This window comes from Astatotilapia calliptera, chromosome 13, assembly GCF_900246225.1.
Source record: "Astatotilapia calliptera chromosome 13, fAstCal1.2, whole genome shotgun sequence".
Taxonomy (NCBI): Eukaryota; Metazoa; Chordata; class Actinopteri; order Cichliformes; family Cichlidae; genus Astatotilapia; species Astatotilapia calliptera.
Window position 1 is genome coordinate 13,098,089 of NC_039314.1, and position 21,282 is coordinate 13,119,370.

The following is a 21,282-nucleotide window of genomic DNA, read 5'->3' on the forward strand; positions in this document are numbered from 1 at the left end:
TAAACATTGTTTCCTTGTTTTAAAAGGTTTATATGCAAAAATGTTTTCAAGTTTTGACAATGTTCTTATGTAACAAATAAAACCTATTTTGATACCTCTCTTCTCTTTGCATTGATGTGTGGGCATTGTTGTGCATTCGAATGCCACAAGGAGGAGAACTTGTGCCATGGTAGATGAGTCACTTGGTTTGAATACTAGCAGTGGCAGACTTGATCAAAAGAAAGAAGGAAAATATTTTATGAATAAATGGATGGATAAAGACCCCAGGGACCCATTGAATATGTGTCAGTTTGTACATTTCCAAAAGTTATGTATGTATAGAAGTAAAATCAATCATGAGCTTGTACAAAGTTTAGAAACACCTTTATTTTATGTGCTAAGTTATAGAAGGAAACTCAAATTTCCCATACTATTTTGTGACACAAAACTACACATGCACACTAAAATATATTTGCATCTTAACTGCAGCACAAGTGCCTCAAATCTCACTGTTGTTGTATTTATGTCCTTTTTCCAATGTTTTCAAGAAGTGACATTATACATTATATCTACAGGTTTTCTATATGTTTACAAATTGATAGATATACCAACCCACATTTGAGCCTGTGCATAATTGGCATGATTTATATCCCACCACATATTCTAATAAGAGGAATTTATATGATGTGCGACTGTAGCTTTTTATTTCATTCCAAAGGCTGGGTAGTTGTGGAAAAATGAGCACGACTCCGTGAACACACTGAATATATAAACACGATCCATCACACAGTCCTTGTTGTTCTAACCCACATAATGTGTTGTAAACACTCCAAAAACAGATCTGTGTGAGTGTGTGTCTGTTGAGTTTGTAAAGTGGTCATCTGAAGAAAATAAAACCCGCTCTTCCCTCAGCACAGTCAGTCAGCTGTTCACAAATGCTTTCCAGGAAGCATTAAAAGTGTGTGTCAGTCCATGTTACCAGATGAAGGATGGCTTCCTCTTGTGACCTCTCAGCCCTCATGGACCCTGGTATCCTCTCACAGCCAAACCAGTGGTTTCTGGGGGAGGGGTTTAGCTTTTGATTGACCCAGATAAACTTTTCCCCCCCACTTTTGATAAGATTTTAAAGATATATGATCATATTGAGTGTTTTCGGGTTTAAATAAGCTTCACTCCTCATTGATTACAAAGGAAATTTGTTGGGGTTTTTTGTGTTTTGGCCTGTGCTTAGTGTAATGGGTGGTCTTATTACTTCTTGCCATTTGCGCAATTCCAACCAGTTTGAAGTCCTCTCTCTTAGGAAGTGAGGTTATGGTCAGGTTTTTTTCCCTTTCCTGGCTGAACCAGCGCTTTTCCTTTTGTTGCTTTTCATCAGATCCTGGATGATCCATCTTGCCTTGACATCATCCTGGATGTGTCCCCAGATACAGAAAGGTGTGGTCCCTCATCTCTGAGTAAATCTAGTTCCCAAACAGCAGGGTGATACTCAGTGTGATTCATCAGCGGCAGGCAGCTCCTTTATCAAAAGCAGCTCTGTTCTTCAGTTTTCCCTCACATTCTTATCCACTGTCTGTATTAAAAGGAGTATTAACTTTGCTATTTCCTACCACTTATCACTGTCTGAGTTTCTATGGAGACCCTGGTAATTTCTAAAGTCTGCTATACAATTAGGGCTCTTCTGTGGCTATGAATAGAGCTCTGTTTTGGGAAAATAACCCAAGAGATCATCAGGATTACTGTGTTTAAGACGCCAACATTGCTTGGTAAAACAGGTCTGCTTAATTTGTTTGCTTTTAAATTGTTCAAATAGTTGATTTTTGAGGGAAAAGGAAGGGAGAAATGGAAGCTAAGTAAACACTGTTTTTAATGTTTGCTGCTGCAGCCATCTTAACTCTTACAATCTTCAGTTTTTCAATCTGCTGTCAGGAGTTCCTGAGTTGATATGTCAAGTTATTATCTCAAATTTCAAGTCACTTCTGAGTAAGTTGAAATTTCAAGATGCTAACCCAAAAGTTTGACATGCTTAAAATAAATAAAAATGAATCAGTGGCAGAAAGAAACCTCCACAGGGAGTAAATGTACAAGTACCAGCAAAATAGGAAAACTCAACAAGGAATTAACGACCAGCCATAAAAAGTGCAAGCACGAGATTTCATGTAAAAAGGAATAAAGGCTTTAGCTTTCAAATATTTGACATATTGGAGCCTCTGTAAGTTCAGTTGATTTGATTATTTGTATACATTTTATATACAGTATATTGTTATATCTATTTTGAAATCTTAGCACGAACCTTAAATAAAATTGATTGTTGGTATCTTTTTAGAACTCTTCATGGCATAGAGTCAGAGGATTTGGAAACACGCCTCAGAGCTTTTGGTCCGTACTGACATGATAGCATCACACAGTTTTGTCTGCTGCACGTCCATGATGAAAATCTCATGTGTCGCACAGCATCACAAAGGTACAAATGTACATGTCAGATATTTATTTTAGATATTTTAAGTACTGTGATTGAAAGAAATGTATTACAGTAAAAGAAATCTAAATTTTGAATGATATTTTTTTAACATCTGTCCTTTGTATTGGACTTTGGGTCTTGCTTAACCACAGTGATGTAATGATGTTGTTTTCATCTTCCTGTGGATTTCTGGTAAAAATTTCTTTTTGTCTCATGAACATGAAATAGATGAGGGAAGCACATCTGAACACTAAAAACATTGTTTTAAGAAATAACTTCCCACAGTCAAGCTTTTGATTAGCTGTGCTGTAAATGTAGATCACCTCAGCCACTGCTCATACAGTGATCGGGCATGTTATGAGATCAGGAAAGGTTTTTACTTAGAAATGTGGAAATCATCTGCTCATCTATGTTTAAGAGAGGTCCTTATTAAAGACACCTGGTATGGTATTCTGCTGCTGTAGCCCATCTGCTTCAAGATTAGACTTGATGTGCTTTCAGACATGCTCTTCAACATACCTTGGTTGTAACGAGTGATTATTTGGGTTGCTGTTGCCTTCTTATCAGCTCAAAGAAGTCTGGCCATTCTCCTCTGACCTCTGGGATAAACAAGGCATTTTTGCCCAGAGAACTGCTGCTCACAAAATGTTTTCTCTTTTTCAGACCATTCTCTGTAAACCCTAGAGATGGTTGTTTGGGAAAATCCCAGTACATCAGCAGTTTCTGAAATCCTCAGATCAGCCCATCTGGCACCAGCAACAATGTTACATTCAGATTCTCTTAAATCACCTTTCTTCACCATTCTGATGCACAGTTTGAACTTCGGCTTGAGTTCCTGCCATGTGATTGGCTGATTAGACATTTATTTAACCAGCAGTTGAACAGAAGTACCTAATGAAGTGAGTATATGTATTGGTTGTCAGATAAACAGGGACATTTTCATATAGTGTGGTCCGGCAGCAGAACCACTTTAACTGGGTGTGATTGTGACTCATCACATATATTGTGTCACACTGAGTCAGATGTTTTCCATTGTTAGGCGTAATTTACCAAAAATAAATCAATAATTCATTAATTTAAATACATGTATTTGTTAAGTGGCTCCAAAGTGTAGTGGTTTATAAGCTAATGGATCCCAGGAGGAGAAACGTATTCCTTTATGGTTGCATCAAGAAGTATCCAGTGTAAAAGTCTGTCAGTTCAAACATGCAGAGCTACCTGCTGTGGCGACCCCTTGTGAAAAAAGGAGTAACTAAAATCTAAATCTAAAATAAGTGTAACTGTAAACTCATTAGGTGTTTGTTTTTCTCAGTCATTAATTAAGTGATAATGATGATTAATGAGGTGGCATGATTGTGAGCATGACAGTCACATTGGCAGGCAGCTGGAGATGATCAGCTGCTCCTGGTACAGCTCACGGGGTCACATGCCTCTCACGCCAACAAAGCCCACATAAAGTAAAATAATGAGGGACATCTCTCTCTCATTTGGCACTACAGAAAAACCTCAAGAAAGTGAAATGAACTTTATATCTGAAAAGCAGACGTTGGGCTGCGGTCTGCTGCTGCTGTGTCACGACTTCGTCAATGCTCCTGACTTTGATGTCACAGTAATTCTAAAAAAAAAAAAATGCTCGATAAAGTGGAAGTGAAATTATTAACTAAGTTCTGGTTAACTAAGGTCTGGTTTTCACACTTACACAAAAGCAGGAAACTTACCAAAAATGAGTGAAGGAAGGAAGTGGCTGCCGCCAAATGCAACACCATATATAGTTTTGTTTTGTTGGCTTTAACCCACGACTTGGCTTATTTGATACACTGCCCTCTTATTTAGTGAGACAATTGTGAATGGGGATTTGTGGCTTTATTTAGAAGCTGACAGTCAGAAATTATGGGCTGTTAAAAGAAGCCCAGAGATACCTTTCACAAAGAAGCAACTATTTACATTCAACAAGTCATGATTTCATATAAAAGGGTCATGAAGCATAAACACAGAAGATTCAAGATATAAGGCAGTGGATCATATTATTAAACAAAGAAAAAGAGACATTTCTGCATCCTGAAGTGTGTACATTTTATGTTCTGGGATAAAATTCCATTTTTTTCTTTTTCAAAACAAGGATTTAAAAAGTTCACATCTGGAATCTCGCTTGTGCATTTCAACAGATGTGACAGTTTTAGCTGGTGGGATTAGATAAGATGATCATTTGCCTTAACTAATATTGCTTTTTTACAAAATACAGGTTTACATATCAGAACTGCTACAGACATTTCTCTGTCTGTATAGTTTCACAGCTGCTTCAGTGTGTGTTGCCTCTTGCTTTGTACGTCTCCAGATGCTGTGTCAGATCTTGAATACGGACATCCTTCAAGTGAACCAGATGTTCCAGCTTGTTCACTTTCATCTGGAGGATCTGCAAACATACACGACCAAGAAAACCAAGAAAAGAAAAAGAAAAGAGGGATGAGGCTAAAGAGAGGATATTTCTTTGAAGGCTTCTGAAAACTTCATAGTGCGGTGAAAGGAGAAGTTGCACGTTTGTGTCATCCTTCTGCTTCTCTCTAAACATGCAGATGTGACCACAGATGGAAAAGAAAAATAAGGGTTATATCCGCTGAGCAGATACTGACTCACTCGCCACTGCTGACACAGGACATTACACATGCCTAACACACACTCCTAAATATTTTTCTCCATCTCAAACACACACACACACACACACACACACACACACACACACACACACACACACACACACACACACACACACACACACACACACACACACACACACACACACTTTAGCAGAGTGTTTCCTGCATTCATGCATGTCTGCATGCAGACTTTACCTCCACAGTCTCCATCAAAGACATAATTGCTTTTTCTTTTTCCTTCAGCATTTGTTGGAAAGCAGGATCCATGTCTGAATAAAACTTTACTGCACGCTCCACTTTACTGTACCATAAAAAAAAGAATGGACAGGCTATTATTTTTGTTTTAAATGTTCTTGCGATTCATTGCATTATAATTAAAAGCAGTGGTTTTTTGGTCATACCTGTTTTTTTGCCTGTTCTTTTCATCTTTTTTCAATTCCTCCAGCTGAGTTAGAAGTCTTATCTCAGTCTGTTGAATTTCTGAAGAAAAAAAGTGTCTTGTTTTACAAACTATGATGTGAACAAAACACAATGACTAAAAGAATCTATACAGCTGAGTAAAAGAGATAAGGCTTGGTGGCAGAAAGGGTGACGACCAATAGCAGAAAGAGGGTGAAACGCTGAAGTAAGATTAGTAGATAAAGGAAAAAAATATCAGGCTTTAAGTCAACGGTGCTGAGCTCAGGCCAGCGATAAGAGCCATGTGGAAACTGATACGAGAACCTGAGTCATGTGTCTGATGGCGGGAGCGAGTGTAGACGGAAGAGGAAAGAGCAGAGGGTGGAGGCACTGGCCAGCTTTGATAGGGACGGATGAGGTGTGGGAAACAAGTTCACTCCTTTAGGGTGGTGGAATTTTCTTCTAATCAGTTCTCCCCAATTCCTTCAAATGGACGTTTCTTTGTGTTTCTGATTGGTCACTGCTATCTCTGGGATAGATTACACTTAATTTGGGCCTGAGAAGATCTTGGAGACGCTTCATTTCAGTGACAAAAACAGCGATGAACAGTCACTAAACTGCTCCCTTAAACAAAAACCAAATAAAGAGGGGGGAAAAAACACCTTGCTGAATGCTGAATATGCTGACTTGGTGTTTGGGAGTTGACCGGCAGATATAGCTGCATTAACAAAAAAAAAGTCTAAAATAACACCAAACTCACTTCCTGTGCTAAATAAAGCACATCTTAGCTTCAGTTTTGTTTGGCTTCAGTTAAATAAAAAACAACAGTTTCAGCTGATATTCTGCACAAACTACACTATCATTATGACACATGCTGCAACATGCATAAGGCCAATATAAAGTCATTGCATTTATCCTAATTCAGCTGTTTTATTTCCATAATCTACTTAATGTTACTGACTTCATCACAGTTTGTAACTTCCAGCAACACCTACATCACTATCGTGTGATGTGATGCAAAGCCAAATATGGCATCAAATGCAGAAGATTGTACCTTCATGAGGTTTCTCCTGGTTCCTGGTGTCATAATACTCCATATCCTAAATTTATAAAACAAAATATATATCCACTGTAGTTAGATTAACATGGACAAGCATGCAGTAATTCATATTTTGCATTCAAATAGACAAAAAAAATGACCTATACCGTGTGTGTCACTACACACCAGTATGTTGTTGGTGGTGTACTCCAGTTTCTTGTCTATCTTCTCCCTGAGGTTGCTCAGGACAGGCACTATTGCTCCTGTGGTGCTCTGTGCAATTTTCTTCAGTGTCTCCTCAGGCACATGGAAGTCCAGCTTGGAAAATACCTTCCTATCCTCATATAAATAAAAACACATGTTTCTAATACCTAGAACTATGCACAGTAGTATCAGCAGACTCGGTGTGATTTAACTGATGAGACACAACATAGGAGCCAAAATGTTTTCAGCAAATTCCCATAAATCTGAAGCTGGCTTTGTGCCATATCAGTGGCGAGGGATGGAGTGAGTGGGTGTAAGTAGGATATGTCCGCAGGACCAGATGTGGAGGCCCAGGAAAAATTTTATTTGGATGGGAAAAACATTAGGCAATGTCTGTCATTCCTATTAAGAGATATTAATTAGCCATCTAGCTTTTTAACTTTTTTGTAGCTTGTGTACAAGTTTTTGTGGCAGGCTGTTAAAATGTGATGTTTTTCAGCTGTGGAGAGTGTTTTTCTCTGGCTGGGATGTAGTCATTCAATCCACCAGATTCAGAAGAATCAAACACACACACACACACACACACACACACACATAAAACAGTGATGTCTTGCCTGTTGAGCAGGTTCCAGTTGCTGAGCTTCTGCTGTGTGGAGTTTGCAGAAACATAGTTGTGCAGATCAACAAGCTTGGGGAAGAAATATTTTACCACCTCAGCAGCCATCACTAAGGTTCAAAGAGAAACTTAGTCAGATCACAAATAAATAAAATTACCGTAGCTGGAGACATGGAGCTATGCAGATCATATTACTCCTGCTGTTACTGCTTGATTGTTTGGTTAGCACCTCCATGAGGACTGCTAGGCTAACTTTACTACCTGCGTCGCTGAAGTCTCTTGTGATGTGTCTTTTGGGCCGGGACAGCGGTATCTTATCTATCCACGCAAACAGGTCCTGTAGTTCCTCTTCGTTCAGTTCTCGTTCCATTATTTATAAAATTACAGTCGTTTCTGAACGATTAAAACAGTCTTGATGAGCTAACCTATAGCTTCAGCCCACCTCAGGTTGTTTGAAGCGTTGCTAGGCGATCAGCTGTTAAAGGGCCAGTTCAACCCCAAATCAAAAATATAGATTTGTTTCTCTTTTGGCCAATCTTTGAGGGATTTGGGGTTTTAGGGAGTTGCAAAGTCTTTCAGTTCTAATGTTGTGTTGTTATCGGCCTTCTCTTGAATACATTCAGTCAACTTGTGTTGCTCTGGTGCTCAAAGCATCTAAAAGTAAGCACGGCATCTTGCAGACATCATGACCCCCAAATCTACCCTTGAGGAGAGGCTCCTGGTAGTAATGGTAACCCCTTCATCTGGAGCAAACTCACCCTGTATGCTTTAGCAGTTTCTCTCCTTTTCCATATCCATACTTCTCTCTCTCATCATTCTGGAACAAGTTCGTCTTGGTTTTGTGTTTCCATTGTTTTCTGTGACGCTTTTAGTTGGTTTGTGGGAAACTCTAATCTGGCCTTTATATTCTTGAGTGTAACCAGTGGTTTGCACCTCGTTGTAAACTCTCTGTATTTCAAATGAAGAAGGCATCTCTTTATTGCAGACCTTGACAATGATACACCTCCTCAAGAGTGTTTGCCATCTTTTGAAGTCAAGTTCTTGGAGGTTTTCTTTTCATGACCATGGAATAATTATGTCATCATGCACCTTAATTCTCTTCTGTGGTATTTCAGCCCTGTTGGTGTGGCTGAGTTGATGAGTGCATTCACCCTTTTCATGTATCAAATTTGACTTTTTTCATTTTTTTTTTTTTAAATCTCCCTGATAGGTTTGTTTAGGCTTTTAGCTGAAGGCAATCAATGTCTCTTTAGACTCTGAAAATGGGGAACTGTATAAAAATTACTATAACTGAAAGAGTTAATGCAATGGTTTCTTAAAAATCCCTTTGAATTAAAGCTGAAAGTCTGGACTCCATTCACATGTTGAATCAGGTTTTGCAGGGAAAAACTACAAAATCAATCTTTTTTTTCCCCCCAACCAATTATAGATCTAATTGAGTTTTGTTCTGACATTACGCTGCTGATAGGACAGAGCAAAAAAATCAACAGAGAGTCACAGATGTTAATATGAATATCTTCTGGATCATCTGGATATAAAGACAGAGAAAGTGACAGAAACACTGAGTGTGATGGATCACGTTTATTGCAAGCCAATAAATTAGAACATTCAGAACTGAAAGATTTAAAGACAAATCGAGGGTGAATCCTCATCATTGGTATTATGAGTGAAAGGACTTTGTGATCTTGTCTGCTGCATAGAATAATCAATATCCTTTGACATCTATCAGGTCATCACGCAAAATAAAACAGATATATGTACTGGTTCAATTGCACAGTCAAGCATAGACAGGTCAGTACAAAGAGTTTTAAAAAAATGACAAGAAAAGACCTTCTTCAATTAAAAAAATCTACCTGTAAAGTGCTCATGCCACATTTTAAAATCCCTTAACAACCATATTTCAGAGAAATGCAGTACCAAAAAAAATGTGAGGGAAAAGGGAAAAGGAACAGTTACAGCATTGATAGTGCAGTTACCTTATAAAATCTTCACATATCCCAGGATTTAGGCAAAAAACAAACAAACCCAAAAACCAAATGTTTCCCTTTAAAAAGACTCAAATAAACTAAACAATCGTCATGGCAGCAGTGCCATTTGTCATTCATAAAGCACAGAATATGAGTCTGCCGATCATTACTTCAGGTTTTCATTAACATACTGAAGGTGTACATAAGCAGTGGTAATCCTCAAGGAGACCACAAAAGCTGTGTTGCTTAACAATGCCGATTCTTCAGCGGATCCTGTTTCTACTTTAAAACAGAAGAGCGTCTCCAGACAGGATCTTCTTGGTCCTTCTAGGTGAGACAAAAACAATGTCCTCTGTCAGAGGATTTCAGTGTTTACACCTCGATGAATTAGTCCCACTGTCATCTGGGCCTGCTGGGAGGCATCAGGGCAGCCCTCCCGCCGAGCTAGGGGAGCAGATAAATAGTATTAGCACACATACTTGGGATGAGACATTTTTATTCTCCAAACTTGGTCTTGGTGTGTTTATTTCCCCATGTTAGTGCCTCACCAACTCACTGGTGGTCAGGAGAAGTTTATATGCTTACTGATTCACTGACTGCTTGTTCATTACACTGCTATGCTAGGACAGAGCCAAAAACCACAGACATCTTCATAAACGTGATAGCCTCTGAGAATGTCTGAGTCTGAATACATACCAGCTGAGTGTGAGGCAATGAAGACAGGACTGCGGAGGGCTTTGGCTTCGCTGGAGGCATTGGGGGCTTTGGTTTCATGATCTGAGAGACAAAACAGTTCATGTTTTAAAGAAGCAGCAAACGCAAGCACTGTTAAATGTGTATACGCAAATAATGAGTTCAGTTTGAACGTTATTTACCGGCTTTGTTGTGAGTGGTGGCAGAGGTCTCGATGGAGGCAGTGGCTTACTCTGAAAAAAAGAGAAAAAAAAGTATATATATAAGACCAGAATAATGATACTAAAATAAATTTTTTTAAAAATAATTACTGCCCCAAAAGACAATGAAGACATGCAGTTTTACCTCAGTAAAGATTGGCTTTCTTGAAACAGCTGGAGCCTGCGTGAATGGCTTTATAGCCTAAATAAAAACATTTATTTACTAGTTGAAACATATAAATAACATTTAAATGAAGCTGGAACCGGAGGTCAGATTACCTGCTGAAACACAGATGGCTGGGGTATGGCTGCTGCTTTCTTGGGCGGCTGTAAAGGGAGAAAATAGAAATGAGTACAGTCTAAAATTTTATTTTTTAAGCCTTATTCCTCACTGGTTTTTGACAGTTTGACTAAAATACAAGTCTGTTTATGATTTGAATTTGGTCCAATAACACAGGCCAAAATCTACTGCCACAGCACATTACGGCACTCTGGTGGCAAATCTGCTACATCACAGAAGGTGCTCACCTCTGGAGCTGCTCGGCTGGGCTTTAGTGCTCCAGTCTGTGATCTGGTAGGAGCAGAGAAGAGCGGTTTACATGCTTGAGTGGCCGACGACTCCAAAAATTTAGGCTGGCTGATTTGTGCTGATCCAAGAGGAGGCCTGCGTCGTTCGCTGCTCGACCGAAACAACGGGTTGAACTGTCCCGCCGAAGATGGGAGGTATCTGCAAGGAAATATGCACAATTGCTTAAAAGAAACTCTGACAAGCTTATAAAGTTTTATTTACTTATTGTGGTGATCCAAAAGCTAAAAGAGAGGAGGAGCTCCTTTCTGTACCTCTTCGCAGGCTGTCTCTTTCTGACGTACCACATCAAACTCCCGATAACCACGAGCAAAAGAAGAAGTAAGCCAGCCACCACTGACACTATGAACTTAACCAGGCCTGACTCTGTACACACACACAATAACACAACAGATTAGGCCAATGAGATTTTTTTTGCCCAAGGATGAGCAAATAACAACATACGTCACCCCCCTCAGGAAGCAAACTCCTCTGTAACATAATTAGGGCGTATGTACACACTAATAAGGAAATGCCACTGCATCAGTGTCTGCTTGTATTCATCAGAACAGAGCACGATTGTTTTAAGGCCCATGAGAAATTCAATCCAAGTATTGCAGCTCAGTGGAAAACAGAGCATATGGGTCATGTGTAAATCATGGTTATTAAAAGGGCAGGGAGAAGCGGGCTATCAGTGGGTGTATGTCAGGATAGTAGAGTACCTTGAGGCAGCTCGGACTGCTGCACATCACAGAAAGGTGGAGCCCAGCCAGGATCGCAGTGACACTTGCTCTCATGATTGCAGACCTGTAAGAGATCCCACTCATAGTACGCATGTTGTGCTGCCATAAATCCACAGTGCTTTAGAGTACCGAGGATCTAAAGTTCTCACCCCACGGTTGTTGCATTTGGCAGAGCAGTCATTTCTTCCATACATTTTTATGTTTTTTATGTCTTGACACTGTTGATTGTAGCATACCTAAACGACACACAAAGACTTTGCAGGAATCTGTAGCGCATGGATGTTTTCTTCATTTTAGCTACAAAGAGCAGCTTTCTCACCATGTTTTTGCCGCACTTAGTGCCAGTAGGTACCATGTCCAAATCTTCGGGGTAGTTATCTTCAGGGTTCATAGTTGCCACATTGCACATGTCTCCGTTTCCTACTTTGTAAAGGGACTTCCTGGATGTCACAGGGAACTCCCATCCGCCGGAACAAAAAAGTTGACCACAGGACTGATCTCTGTAACCGAAAACCACAAGGGATGGTTTCAAGAACAAACAGTACCTGGCAGTGAATATGTGCAATTGTAGAGCTTTGGATTGCATACCGGCCTGGGCATCTCTGGTTAAAGTGTGTCTTTCTGCAGTTTCCATGCAGATAGAAACAAGCGTCTGAAGCGACTTCAGCATCTGAAAACAATCACAGCAAAAAATACAGCTTGATGAGTCTTGATTATTAAGAATAAAGCACATCTGAAGCAAACTGTGATTCACTAGTTTCTTAACCTGGTCCCCAAAGCCTCTTGCAGTGATCCCGGCGTGAAGGACACTGTCCATTGTAGCAGTACCCTGTTCCATGGTTACACAGCAGGCCATTCTGGGTGTAGGCGTCAGTCGGACAGACAGCAGAGAAGCCGGTGCAATATTCTGCCAGGTCGCAGTCTCCTGCTTTCGGTCGGCAGACGCTGCCTGTCGGTTTCAGCTACGGAGTGGAGAGGAACACAGATGGTGATGTACCGACTACTAAAATACACGCACTCACACATAACCAGCCAGACGGCACAGTCAGACTGTGTCTTGTTATATAGTAACATAATTAGTATCAGTGTGACTTCACACAGTGAGTAGTACTTACTTGGCAGTTGTGGCAGCACTCTCCCTCTCCACACTGGGCTCCTGCATTCAGTTTGCAGGTGGTGGCATTGCAGCAGGGATTCTTGCATTCCTGGCAGGCATACAGAGGCATGCACATCTCAGTCATCATTGTGTGTTTCAGTAATGGGAGTTTGGCTATACAAAACGAACGTGATATGCACAAACCTCCACCGTGCCGCAGTCGCACTCCTCTCCAGGCTCTAAGAAGGCATTTCCACACATGGGGCCCCCATAAACTCGATCGGTGGAAGGAGTATTGAGCAGACATGCCGGGTTGATCTCCTCCAAGAACTTGCTGAGCTGCTGCCGACTGCAGCTGCTGAACAGCTCCGGATACTTTAAGCTAGAGGAGGTGGACGATAATAAGACCATATCAGATGTTTTTCCTTCGAAGGTCTGCACATAGGAGGGTGTTCATTTGCACAGGTGCAAAGCTGAGCTTACCCAACGCTCTCTGACATGATGCAGCCTTTTTTTGACACAGAAGTGCCACAGACACAGTCTTCAGTGTCGTGGGACAAGCCTAGGTTGTGACCCATCTCATGCGCAATGGTGGAAGCCACTCCAATTGCATTAGTGTTATGGTCCTGTGCGACATTTAATTCACAAACATTTAATTTCCACATCTTTCCACTTTTAATTAAAGAAATCCACATTGAAACATGACTACCTCATTGACAGCTCCAGAGTTAGAGGTGCACATAGCATTGGTGTTTGCTAAGCCTACAGTGGAGCCATCAAAATCCACAGCTCTGAAAGGTGATGAGGCAAAATGTTTACAAATTATCTTATCATTTTTTAGATAGGTTTAGTAAGCAGTAGAAAGACGAACATCTTACGTTATGAACTGCGCATTGTCATGTTTGGTCCTCGGCAGAAGGTGCTGCTGACGCCACTCAAGGAAACGACGGAGGGTGACCTCAGGGTCAGTGCTGACATGTATTTGATCTCTGTATGACCAGATATCCAGGCCGACGAGCATCACACGAACGCCCACAGGGCGATAGAGCTGAAACAGAGCAGCGCGGTGAGCGAAATCAGTTAAAATCAGCATTTGCAAAACCACAAAATGCTTCAAGCAGCAGATTTTATAAATGTGCAACAGGAAACTAATGTTGGGTCTAGTGCTGCAAGATGATGCATACACATTGGGAGTATGCAAAGAGAATTGTGGGATATGTGTGAAAATTTTCAGTTAAGGTGTGAAGATTCACAGTTAAAGTTAGATTTTTCACAGTGAGAAAAAAAAAAAACCTTCTCCTTCCTTTTACTGGTCAGATTCCAGTCAGTAAAGAACAAAGTATCAGGACACATTTCTTGCGTGAAATCCAAAGCGAAAGTAAAGCTTGAAGACATGTGGGACACGAAAACACAGAAACAGTGCCGAGACACAAACGTACTTTGTCCACGTGGTTTGCTATTTCAAGCGCTCTGGCCTCTATTGTCTTCTTACTGCCAAACTTCTTATACTGAAAGAAACCATTATTTCACTTAGTATCACATTTAACAACATGCCATGAACAAAAGAAGATCTTACACCTCAAAAATTGTCTTACTCGTGACTAGGCAAAAGAAAAAGTGAGCTCAAACCTCTCTATGGTCAACCACAACAACCAGCTCCACCGTCCTGGGTCTCTTCGTTCGCTCTGCTTTCTGAGCTCTGCTTTTCTGAGAAACACAAAAGACACATGATATTAACAATGTTGAGCATTTGTGTATGTGTACCTGTTTGGTTAGGATTATGCGGTTAAAGGGTGGTTAATGAAAAATAAAAAGTTTCAGTGTTTGGGGTGACTGTGGTTCAGGTGGTAGAGTAGGTTGTCTACCAATCAGAAGCTCCTCCAGTCTGTGTGTCACAGTGTCCTTGGGAGAAACACTGAACCCTGAGTTACCCCAGATGTGAGTGTGAATAAAGTGTGTGTGATTGGGTGAATAGGAATCCTAGTATAAAGCGCTTTGAGTTTTTAAAGTTGAATAGAAAGGCACTATGTAAGTCCATTTGATCGTTTAAATGCTTTTAGAGCAGTGTAACAGTGACTTTGTGCTAAATATTCACACACTCAGTCACAGGTAATGACCCAAACATATTAAAAGCGATCTATAACTTCTCTCTGTGGTGTTTCCCTTTTTTCTTAGATCCTTTCATTGACTAAATGTATTGTCACTTGTGGGAAATGTGGTTATTTCACTGTAACTTCACTTCTAATTGTCGACCTAAAGAAATCTATTTTCATACATCTTCATAAATGTCATGACGATAGAGAATTACTTATATTTTTGTATCACAATGCAAAGTCCTGTTTTTTTGTTTTTTGCATAAATCTATGAAATGTGAGACAGCACCATAAATCTGGATGTGTTCATCTTGTGTGTCTTTACCAGACTGGCGAGCCGGAACAGTCCAGACGGACGAGCTACATGATCATAGAAAGTGGTCGTGTTTCCATGGGAACAGAGGCTCCTCTTCTTCCTCAGGTGTTTGTAGTTGTAAACAGCATGAAGACCCTCATCGCTGTGAGTGTCGGCACTCTGGCCGTCATCCTGCTGTCCTGCCTTGGTACCGAGAGGCTCAATGAGGTACGTCTGGTCCCGGAGGCGCACAAACCCCCTACAGAGGGGACAAAGGCAAACTTTTCAGCATGTCTGGTTCTCAAACGTCAACTTTCCCCTTTCATGACAGCAACAGAAGGGTTAACGAGAGAAGTCTGCATCCAAGGAGCACGAGTTACTGTGCATGCAGTCTTGATGATCTTTAGGAGGGATGCTGATCTTCCCTTTAGTTTGGGCGTGCTGGCCATGAGTCACAGACGAAGTCTTACCGTAACATAGCATCATGGTTTTTATGAAATTTGGGCACCCCTTCAGGGAAAGAAACCTTTTTGTAATTAGAGGTAAAAGATGAAAGAAAAAAATTATAGCCTGCATTACTCACTTTATTCCTGAGCAGAGTCCAATGCTGGCAGAGGAGTCCTCCACTCCCACGATGTGTCCGTGGTAGTAGCAGTGAACCTGAACAGACAGCCATGATTTGTACCAGAATTAATAATGACATTTGGGATTTTTTAATCTCCCAGATATCTCAGTGTGGTCTGGATGCTAATCTTAACCTTATATGTCATTCCCACTTCCTCCTGTTTCTTCCTGCTGCGTGTGTGTCTGTGGTCATAATCGGGAACCTGAGAAACTTTTTTTTTATGCAATTTGATATTTTGAAACGTGCAAGAAATAATTACACATACTGCACAAAATGCCCCTGATCTGATATTTGTAGCAGATAATTACAATTTACTGCAAAGTGTTTACTTTAGAAATACGTTAACAGTAAGCGTGGATACAAATAAGTGAGCACAAAAGACCTGTTGTCTTTCTTCAGGTCAGAGCTATGATTTTAATATAGTCAAAAGATTTATATTGGCATTTCGCAAAAGGAAAAAAAAAAAATCCAGTAATGAATGATAAATGTACAAACACCTCTGAAAGCAGTTGGTGGCACAGGATATCCTGCTTTCATATGATTCAAGCCTGTGCAGTCAAATACTTATATGGTAATCTATACCAGTAAAAAGGATCTGAGAGAGAATGACTATGGAGTATCGTGCTAAGCATCTTGTGCACTTTCACAAAAACAAAATAGACACATTTTCCCGATGGTGTAGACAAATAAAATAATGTAAAGATACATACACTTAGATCTGGAGTGGTTGAGATTTGGTCTCCCTGATCAGAGTAATGTGTCACAGAGAAGGTTTTACCCACTAGATTCCTGAAAAAAGAAAGTGCACAAATTGAGGAACCTCTAAGGTTTAAAAAAGCCTTAGAAAGTAGCTCAAAATCAAACAAGTCATTTAAAGTTTTCTCACTTGTTCTTTTCCAAATGCAGAGTGTGGTTTTGCCCTGCGATCCATATAGAGTACTGCAGTGCATCAGGGTATTTCTGTTCACACACACACAAGAAGCAGAAGGGATTTAAATTCATTCTTCAGATCACTTTTTTCTTAATGAACTGCTTCAACAGCACAGTAGAGTGAGTGTTACCTTGTGTGTAGCAGCAGCATCATCATCATTAAAAACAGATGAGTCCTTCAGCCTCAGAGGTATCACTGTTTGGTACTTTATGACATGAGGTAGAGTCTCTACACTGGCTGTAATTATCCCTGCAAGTGTTAAATGATTTATTAGATAAATCGAAAGAAAGAAAGAAAGAAAGAAAGAAAGAAAGAAAGAAAGAAAGAAAGAAAGAAAGAAAGAAAGAAAGAAAGAAAGAAAGAAAGAAAGAAAGAAAGAACTCTTTACATACCCCATGAGGAGAAGAAAATCCATATAAAACATCCAGAACTTGACATGTTGCTCTATCAGACACACTCTGTCATTGTGTGGTTGGCTCTCTGAGGGAAATACAGAGGATCCTCAGCTCTCCGCCTCTCTCTCTCTCTTTCTCTCTCTCTCTTCCTCTCTGCCTCGTAATATCCTGTAGCATCTAAATCAGAGTAACCACGAGTCACCACAAGAGATTGTCAAAAAAGAAAAAAAGAAATTGTTAAAAAAAATTGTCTCCAAATATGTTTTTGAACTCTGTAGTCTGTGATTTACATGAGGGGCTGAACGAGCAGAGTGAAGAAACAGACACGAATAACAGAAGCACTTTAAAAAACCACGCCTGGAAAGTCTGTGAAAGTTATTTCTGCAGTTAACTGAAAAATAAAACGCTTTGCCACCAAAGTTTCACCCATCCTAACCACTCTCACAAACTGTTGAGTATCAAAGCTTACTGCTACAGAACGGTAAGAGTTATCTGTCTTTAGCCATCAGGGCACGTTGTTGTATTTGCAGCCATCTAGTGGTAATGTGCTTGAAGCATAGGCTTGAAGTTTAGGGATGTTGATTGGTGACCTGTGTTTTAATGTTTTTAGGTCACAAAAAAAACACATTTAGGGAGCAATTTTCAAGAACAATGAGCTTGCAACTGACTGGATGCCTTGTGAAGGAAAACTATGTAGGTCCCACTACTGAAGAGAGACTGCCCTACAATCCAGTGCCCACTGGTATCAGACCAGGGCCCGCACTGTATGCAGTTCTCTGCATTAGCAGCCTGAGACCTGCCTTTGACTTTTTTATAAGAAAGAAGCTCTTTTAGCTGCTGTGCACCTATAAAAATCTGCATGGGAGGAGAATTGGAGAGATATACATGAAGTGTAGATGAGAGCCTACCCCAGAATAAAGCTACATGTGGCATGTGGGATGACAAGACTCCAAGTTCCAAGGAGTTAAAAAGAAAAAGGGGTTCACACTCCAACCAACAGAGGCGCTCCAAGGACACGCTGACAACATCTTTACTTCGTTCACCTGTAACATGGTGGACTAATGTTGCTTGTATTAATTCATCTCCTTGTTTGTTGTGGGAAGTTGTGGTTTTGCGTGCCACATTTACTGTGAGCCAATGGCTGTGATGGGGTTGGATTAATTGAAGGCGGGTGTATTTGATTGCACTGATATGCTAGTCTACTTATAGCCCACACTACAAACACCGCTATGATGTTTTGTCTCTCTGTGCAGGTATGTCATATGATCAGATCTAAGATGACTTGATTCAAATATGTTTAGGATGGATAGTTTGCTGCTCTGTGAATTGTATATTGAAGATGTAGTTATATTGTGTCTCTCTGTGCAGACCAGGGCCTACTATATGCCGCAGCCTAAAGGCAGAATTGGGTTGGTGAGGCTGGAGTGATTACTGGCCATCTACTTTCAGGGTGGTGGGTCTTGGGGGACAGCTGCTGGTTGATATCTGAAGTGCAACTGAACTGAGGCATCGCTGGCTCTGGCCTTGGACTGTGGGTTTTATCCCCTTTTCAAGTGGGACACTGGACTGTTTTATCCCTTCATTTTTTGATCATTGTACTAATAAATTCTTTTTGAATTTTATTGGTTGTTGTCTTTTGCCCATGGCTGAGACAGCTGGTCAGACCTAGAATCTGTTTGTGTGTGTGTTACACACCTTGGCAAAGAAACTCCTCAGATGAAATCTGGCTCTGGTTGGCACATTTAGGGGAAACAACCCAGACCTACCTCACCCAGCTCCTCCAGTTGCAACAGAGGAAGATTTTGTTGTCTGTCTTTGCCATGGTAGTTTTGGTGAAGGCAGTATCCTACATGCCCAAGTGAGGCTAAAATGTGCACAACACACAGGTAACCAACAGGCAGTAATGGGGAGAAGAGGAAGCCTGGACTACAAGAAGCACAAATACGGTGTGGATAACCTAGACAGGATGTTGGCACCTCGAGTTGTTGAAGGAAAACTAGCAGATGGCTGTTGTGTCTTTTCTACGATCTCCTGGATGTTGTGGAATACAATGCCTTTGTTCGGTGGAAACCACTTCACAGGAGTGGGAGTCCTCTGACACCTACAAATGAAGAGTGATCCTGGAAGAGCTGGGGCACATGCTGGTGACCTCAACAATTGCAAGACAGCCTTGTCCCCAGTACTCGATAGCTGCCATTCATCCCAAGATACAGTAGTCTGAACCAGAGTGTGACCCATACCCCACCAACAAAATGAGAAGACTGAGCAAGAAGTGCACCTGCAGGATTAGATGTTGGATTAGAACATCCACTTGCTCCACCTATGGAAAGTGTGCCTACAAAGACCACTCCCTCGTGGTTAGCACATCCTAATGAGGATGCACACAAACTCAAATACAAATTTTTGTCATCTTAGTGGTCATTTGGTCATTAAATGGCCATTTCTGGCCAATAAGACGCCAGGTGGTTGTTTATTTTTGGTCATTCATCACAAGAACTGATCATGCAAAATTAAATAAATCATTGTTACTGTTACTTTTACTGACCTGTAATGATTGAAAAAATATTAGGTTTCATGCATTATATGGTTAAAAAATTCAGAACTTTATTTCCTTTTTCTCTGAAAAGTTACTGGGAAAATATAACCAAACTAGGCTTTAAAGGGTAAAAAAATAAATAAATCTGAATTTGAATAAAATGTTGGTTTTCGTGACAAGGACTGATACCAGTTTGAAAAATCAAGTGGAAATTGTTTTAATATATTCATTTATGGCATTTTGTGAAGGTAAACAGAAGGTGGCCACTTTTGTCCACGAATATGCTGCTGGGGGTTTTCTGTCACTGCACAAAAAAGTTATGACGCATGTATAATCATTGATACTGTTAATTATTGAAATACATTTAACTGCAATCATAGTTAGAAAATGCTTTTATGCTTTTCTCTTTGTAAATAATTCGAATTAGCTGATCTAAATGGTATTAAAAAGGGTTAAAATTCAGAATTTGAGTGAAATTTGGGGTTTTATAATTAGGGCTGATGCTAATTTAAACTCAAATACAATTATTTCTGTTTTCTGATATTTCTTGAACTACACCAAAAACTTAATGTTCTATAAGATGAGAGCGGTAGGGCTTGAAATAACCTTCCTTTGGAATAAAGCATTGATATTTATTATTATTATTATTATTCATTTATTTTTTTTAACTATTAAGTTTGAGGGAAGACAGTGTTTCCCACAGCTGTATTAGGTCAAAGCAGGGCGACTAGTGTTCAGTGATGACTATCAGGTGACGTCATAACCCCGCGCCAAAATACAACCGAAAAAGTCAAGAGCATCTGGCTGTCACTATAGGTCTTGTCTTATTGGAAGATGGTGTTTGCCCATAACTTTTCACCACATTGCTCCACCTTGTGGAATAACAGAACAATTACAATTAATAAGAAGTCATTGTTTATTAAAGAGTGGTTTGAAAAAAACATAATCTTTATAACAGACTTACTTGATGAAAGGGGTCAGTTTCTCTCAGTTTCTCTTAGATTAAAATAAATCTAACTTCTCTATCTAATTCTTCTGTTGTTAAATTTACATACTGGAAACTCAACAGCTCATTATTACAAAAAGACGATGTGAAAAAGGAGCTTAAAGAACTGATCTCAAACTTTTGGTCTATAGCTCAAAAAGATTTAAAGTATGGAAATAACTGGGAATTATTAAAATTTGAAATTGGCAAATATTTAAGGAAGGTTGGTAGTCTTAATGCAAAGTCCAAAAGATTAGAGGAAGAAAATATAATCTCTCAAATCACACAGTTATCTAATAAACAAATTGACACTTTAACTGAAGAGGATAAAATGAACCTTGCTAAATTACAAGATAAATTAGATCGTTTATACACAGACAAAGCAAAAGGAGCTTTTATCAGATCAAGATCTAAATGGCTTGAAGAAGGTGAGCGTAATTCCCATTATTTCTTCAGTTTAGAAAAGAAACACTCAAGTATAAATAATATTAGCAAATAAATGATAAATGGGGTTATAACAGAGGATTACAGATTAATCTCTAAATATTGTAGTCATTTCTATAAGGAACTTTATAGCTCTACATTTTCTCAGGAAGCTACAAATCATCTCTTAGAATCGCTGAATGTTAAATCTATCAGCCAAGAAGATTCTATATTATGTGATCAACCCATCTCATTAGAAGAAGTCAAAGATGCAATTGGGCTATTGAAAAATAATAAATCTCCAGGTACGGATGGTCTTACTGCTGAATTGTATAAAGCTTTTTCTGAAGAGTTGTCTCCCTTTCTTCTTGAGGTATTTGCAGAAA

At 39.8% G+C, this 21,282-nt stretch overlaps 2 protein-coding genes across 3 annotated transcripts; both read right to left on the reverse strand.

Moving 5' to 3' along the window:
- Positions 1 to 4,292: 4,292 nt before the first annotated feature.
- On the reverse strand, positions 4,293 to 7,820 carry spef1 (sperm flagellar 1). Of its 2 annotated transcripts, none has more exons than XM_026189185.1 (7): positions 7,611 to 7,820; positions 7,348 to 7,459; positions 6,716 to 6,863; positions 6,545 to 6,590; positions 5,493 to 5,571; positions 5,287 to 5,392; positions 4,293 to 4,850 (listed from the first exon to the last, which is right to left on the reverse strand). In XM_026189185.1, exons 1-7 carry the CDS (start codon positions 7,717 to 7,719, stop codon positions 4,737 to 4,739), a joined length of 714 nt encoding a protein of 237 aa, XP_026044970.1. In that variant the 5' UTR covers positions 7,720 to 7,820; the 3' UTR covers positions 4,293 to 4,736. The 2 variants fall into 2 exon arrangements, with proteins under 2 accessions (XP_026044970.1, XP_026044971.1); XM_026189186.1 differs by lacking the exon at positions 7,611 to 7,820 and adding an exon at positions 7,508 to 7,587 and having other exon boundaries at positions 7,348 to 7,421.
- A 1,104-nt stretch (positions 7,821 to 8,924) lies between these two features.
- adam8a (ADAM metallopeptidase domain 8a) lies at positions 8,925 to 17,900 on the reverse strand. The gene is made up of 26 exons (XM_026189122.1): positions 17,861 to 17,900; positions 16,950 to 17,129; positions 16,688 to 16,806; positions 16,513 to 16,586; positions 16,337 to 16,415; positions 15,585 to 15,661; positions 15,032 to 15,260; positions 14,243 to 14,320; positions 14,053 to 14,121; positions 13,492 to 13,661; positions 13,323 to 13,404; positions 13,097 to 13,239; positions 12,818 to 12,995; positions 12,633 to 12,722; positions 12,284 to 12,479; positions 12,106 to 12,187; positions 11,837 to 12,017; positions 11,667 to 11,753; positions 11,497 to 11,581; positions 11,050 to 11,161; positions 10,738 to 10,936; positions 10,489 to 10,536; positions 10,355 to 10,411; positions 10,192 to 10,242; positions 10,013 to 10,093; positions 8,925 to 9,760 (listed from the first exon to the last, which is right to left on the reverse strand). Exons 2-26 carry the CDS (start codon positions 16,993 to 16,995, stop codon positions 9,716 to 9,718), a joined length of 2,658 nt encoding a protein of 885 aa, XP_026044907.1. The 5' UTR covers positions 16,996 to 17,129; positions 17,861 to 17,900; the 3' UTR covers positions 8,925 to 9,715.
- Positions 17,901 to 21,282: the final 3,382 nt, after the last annotated feature.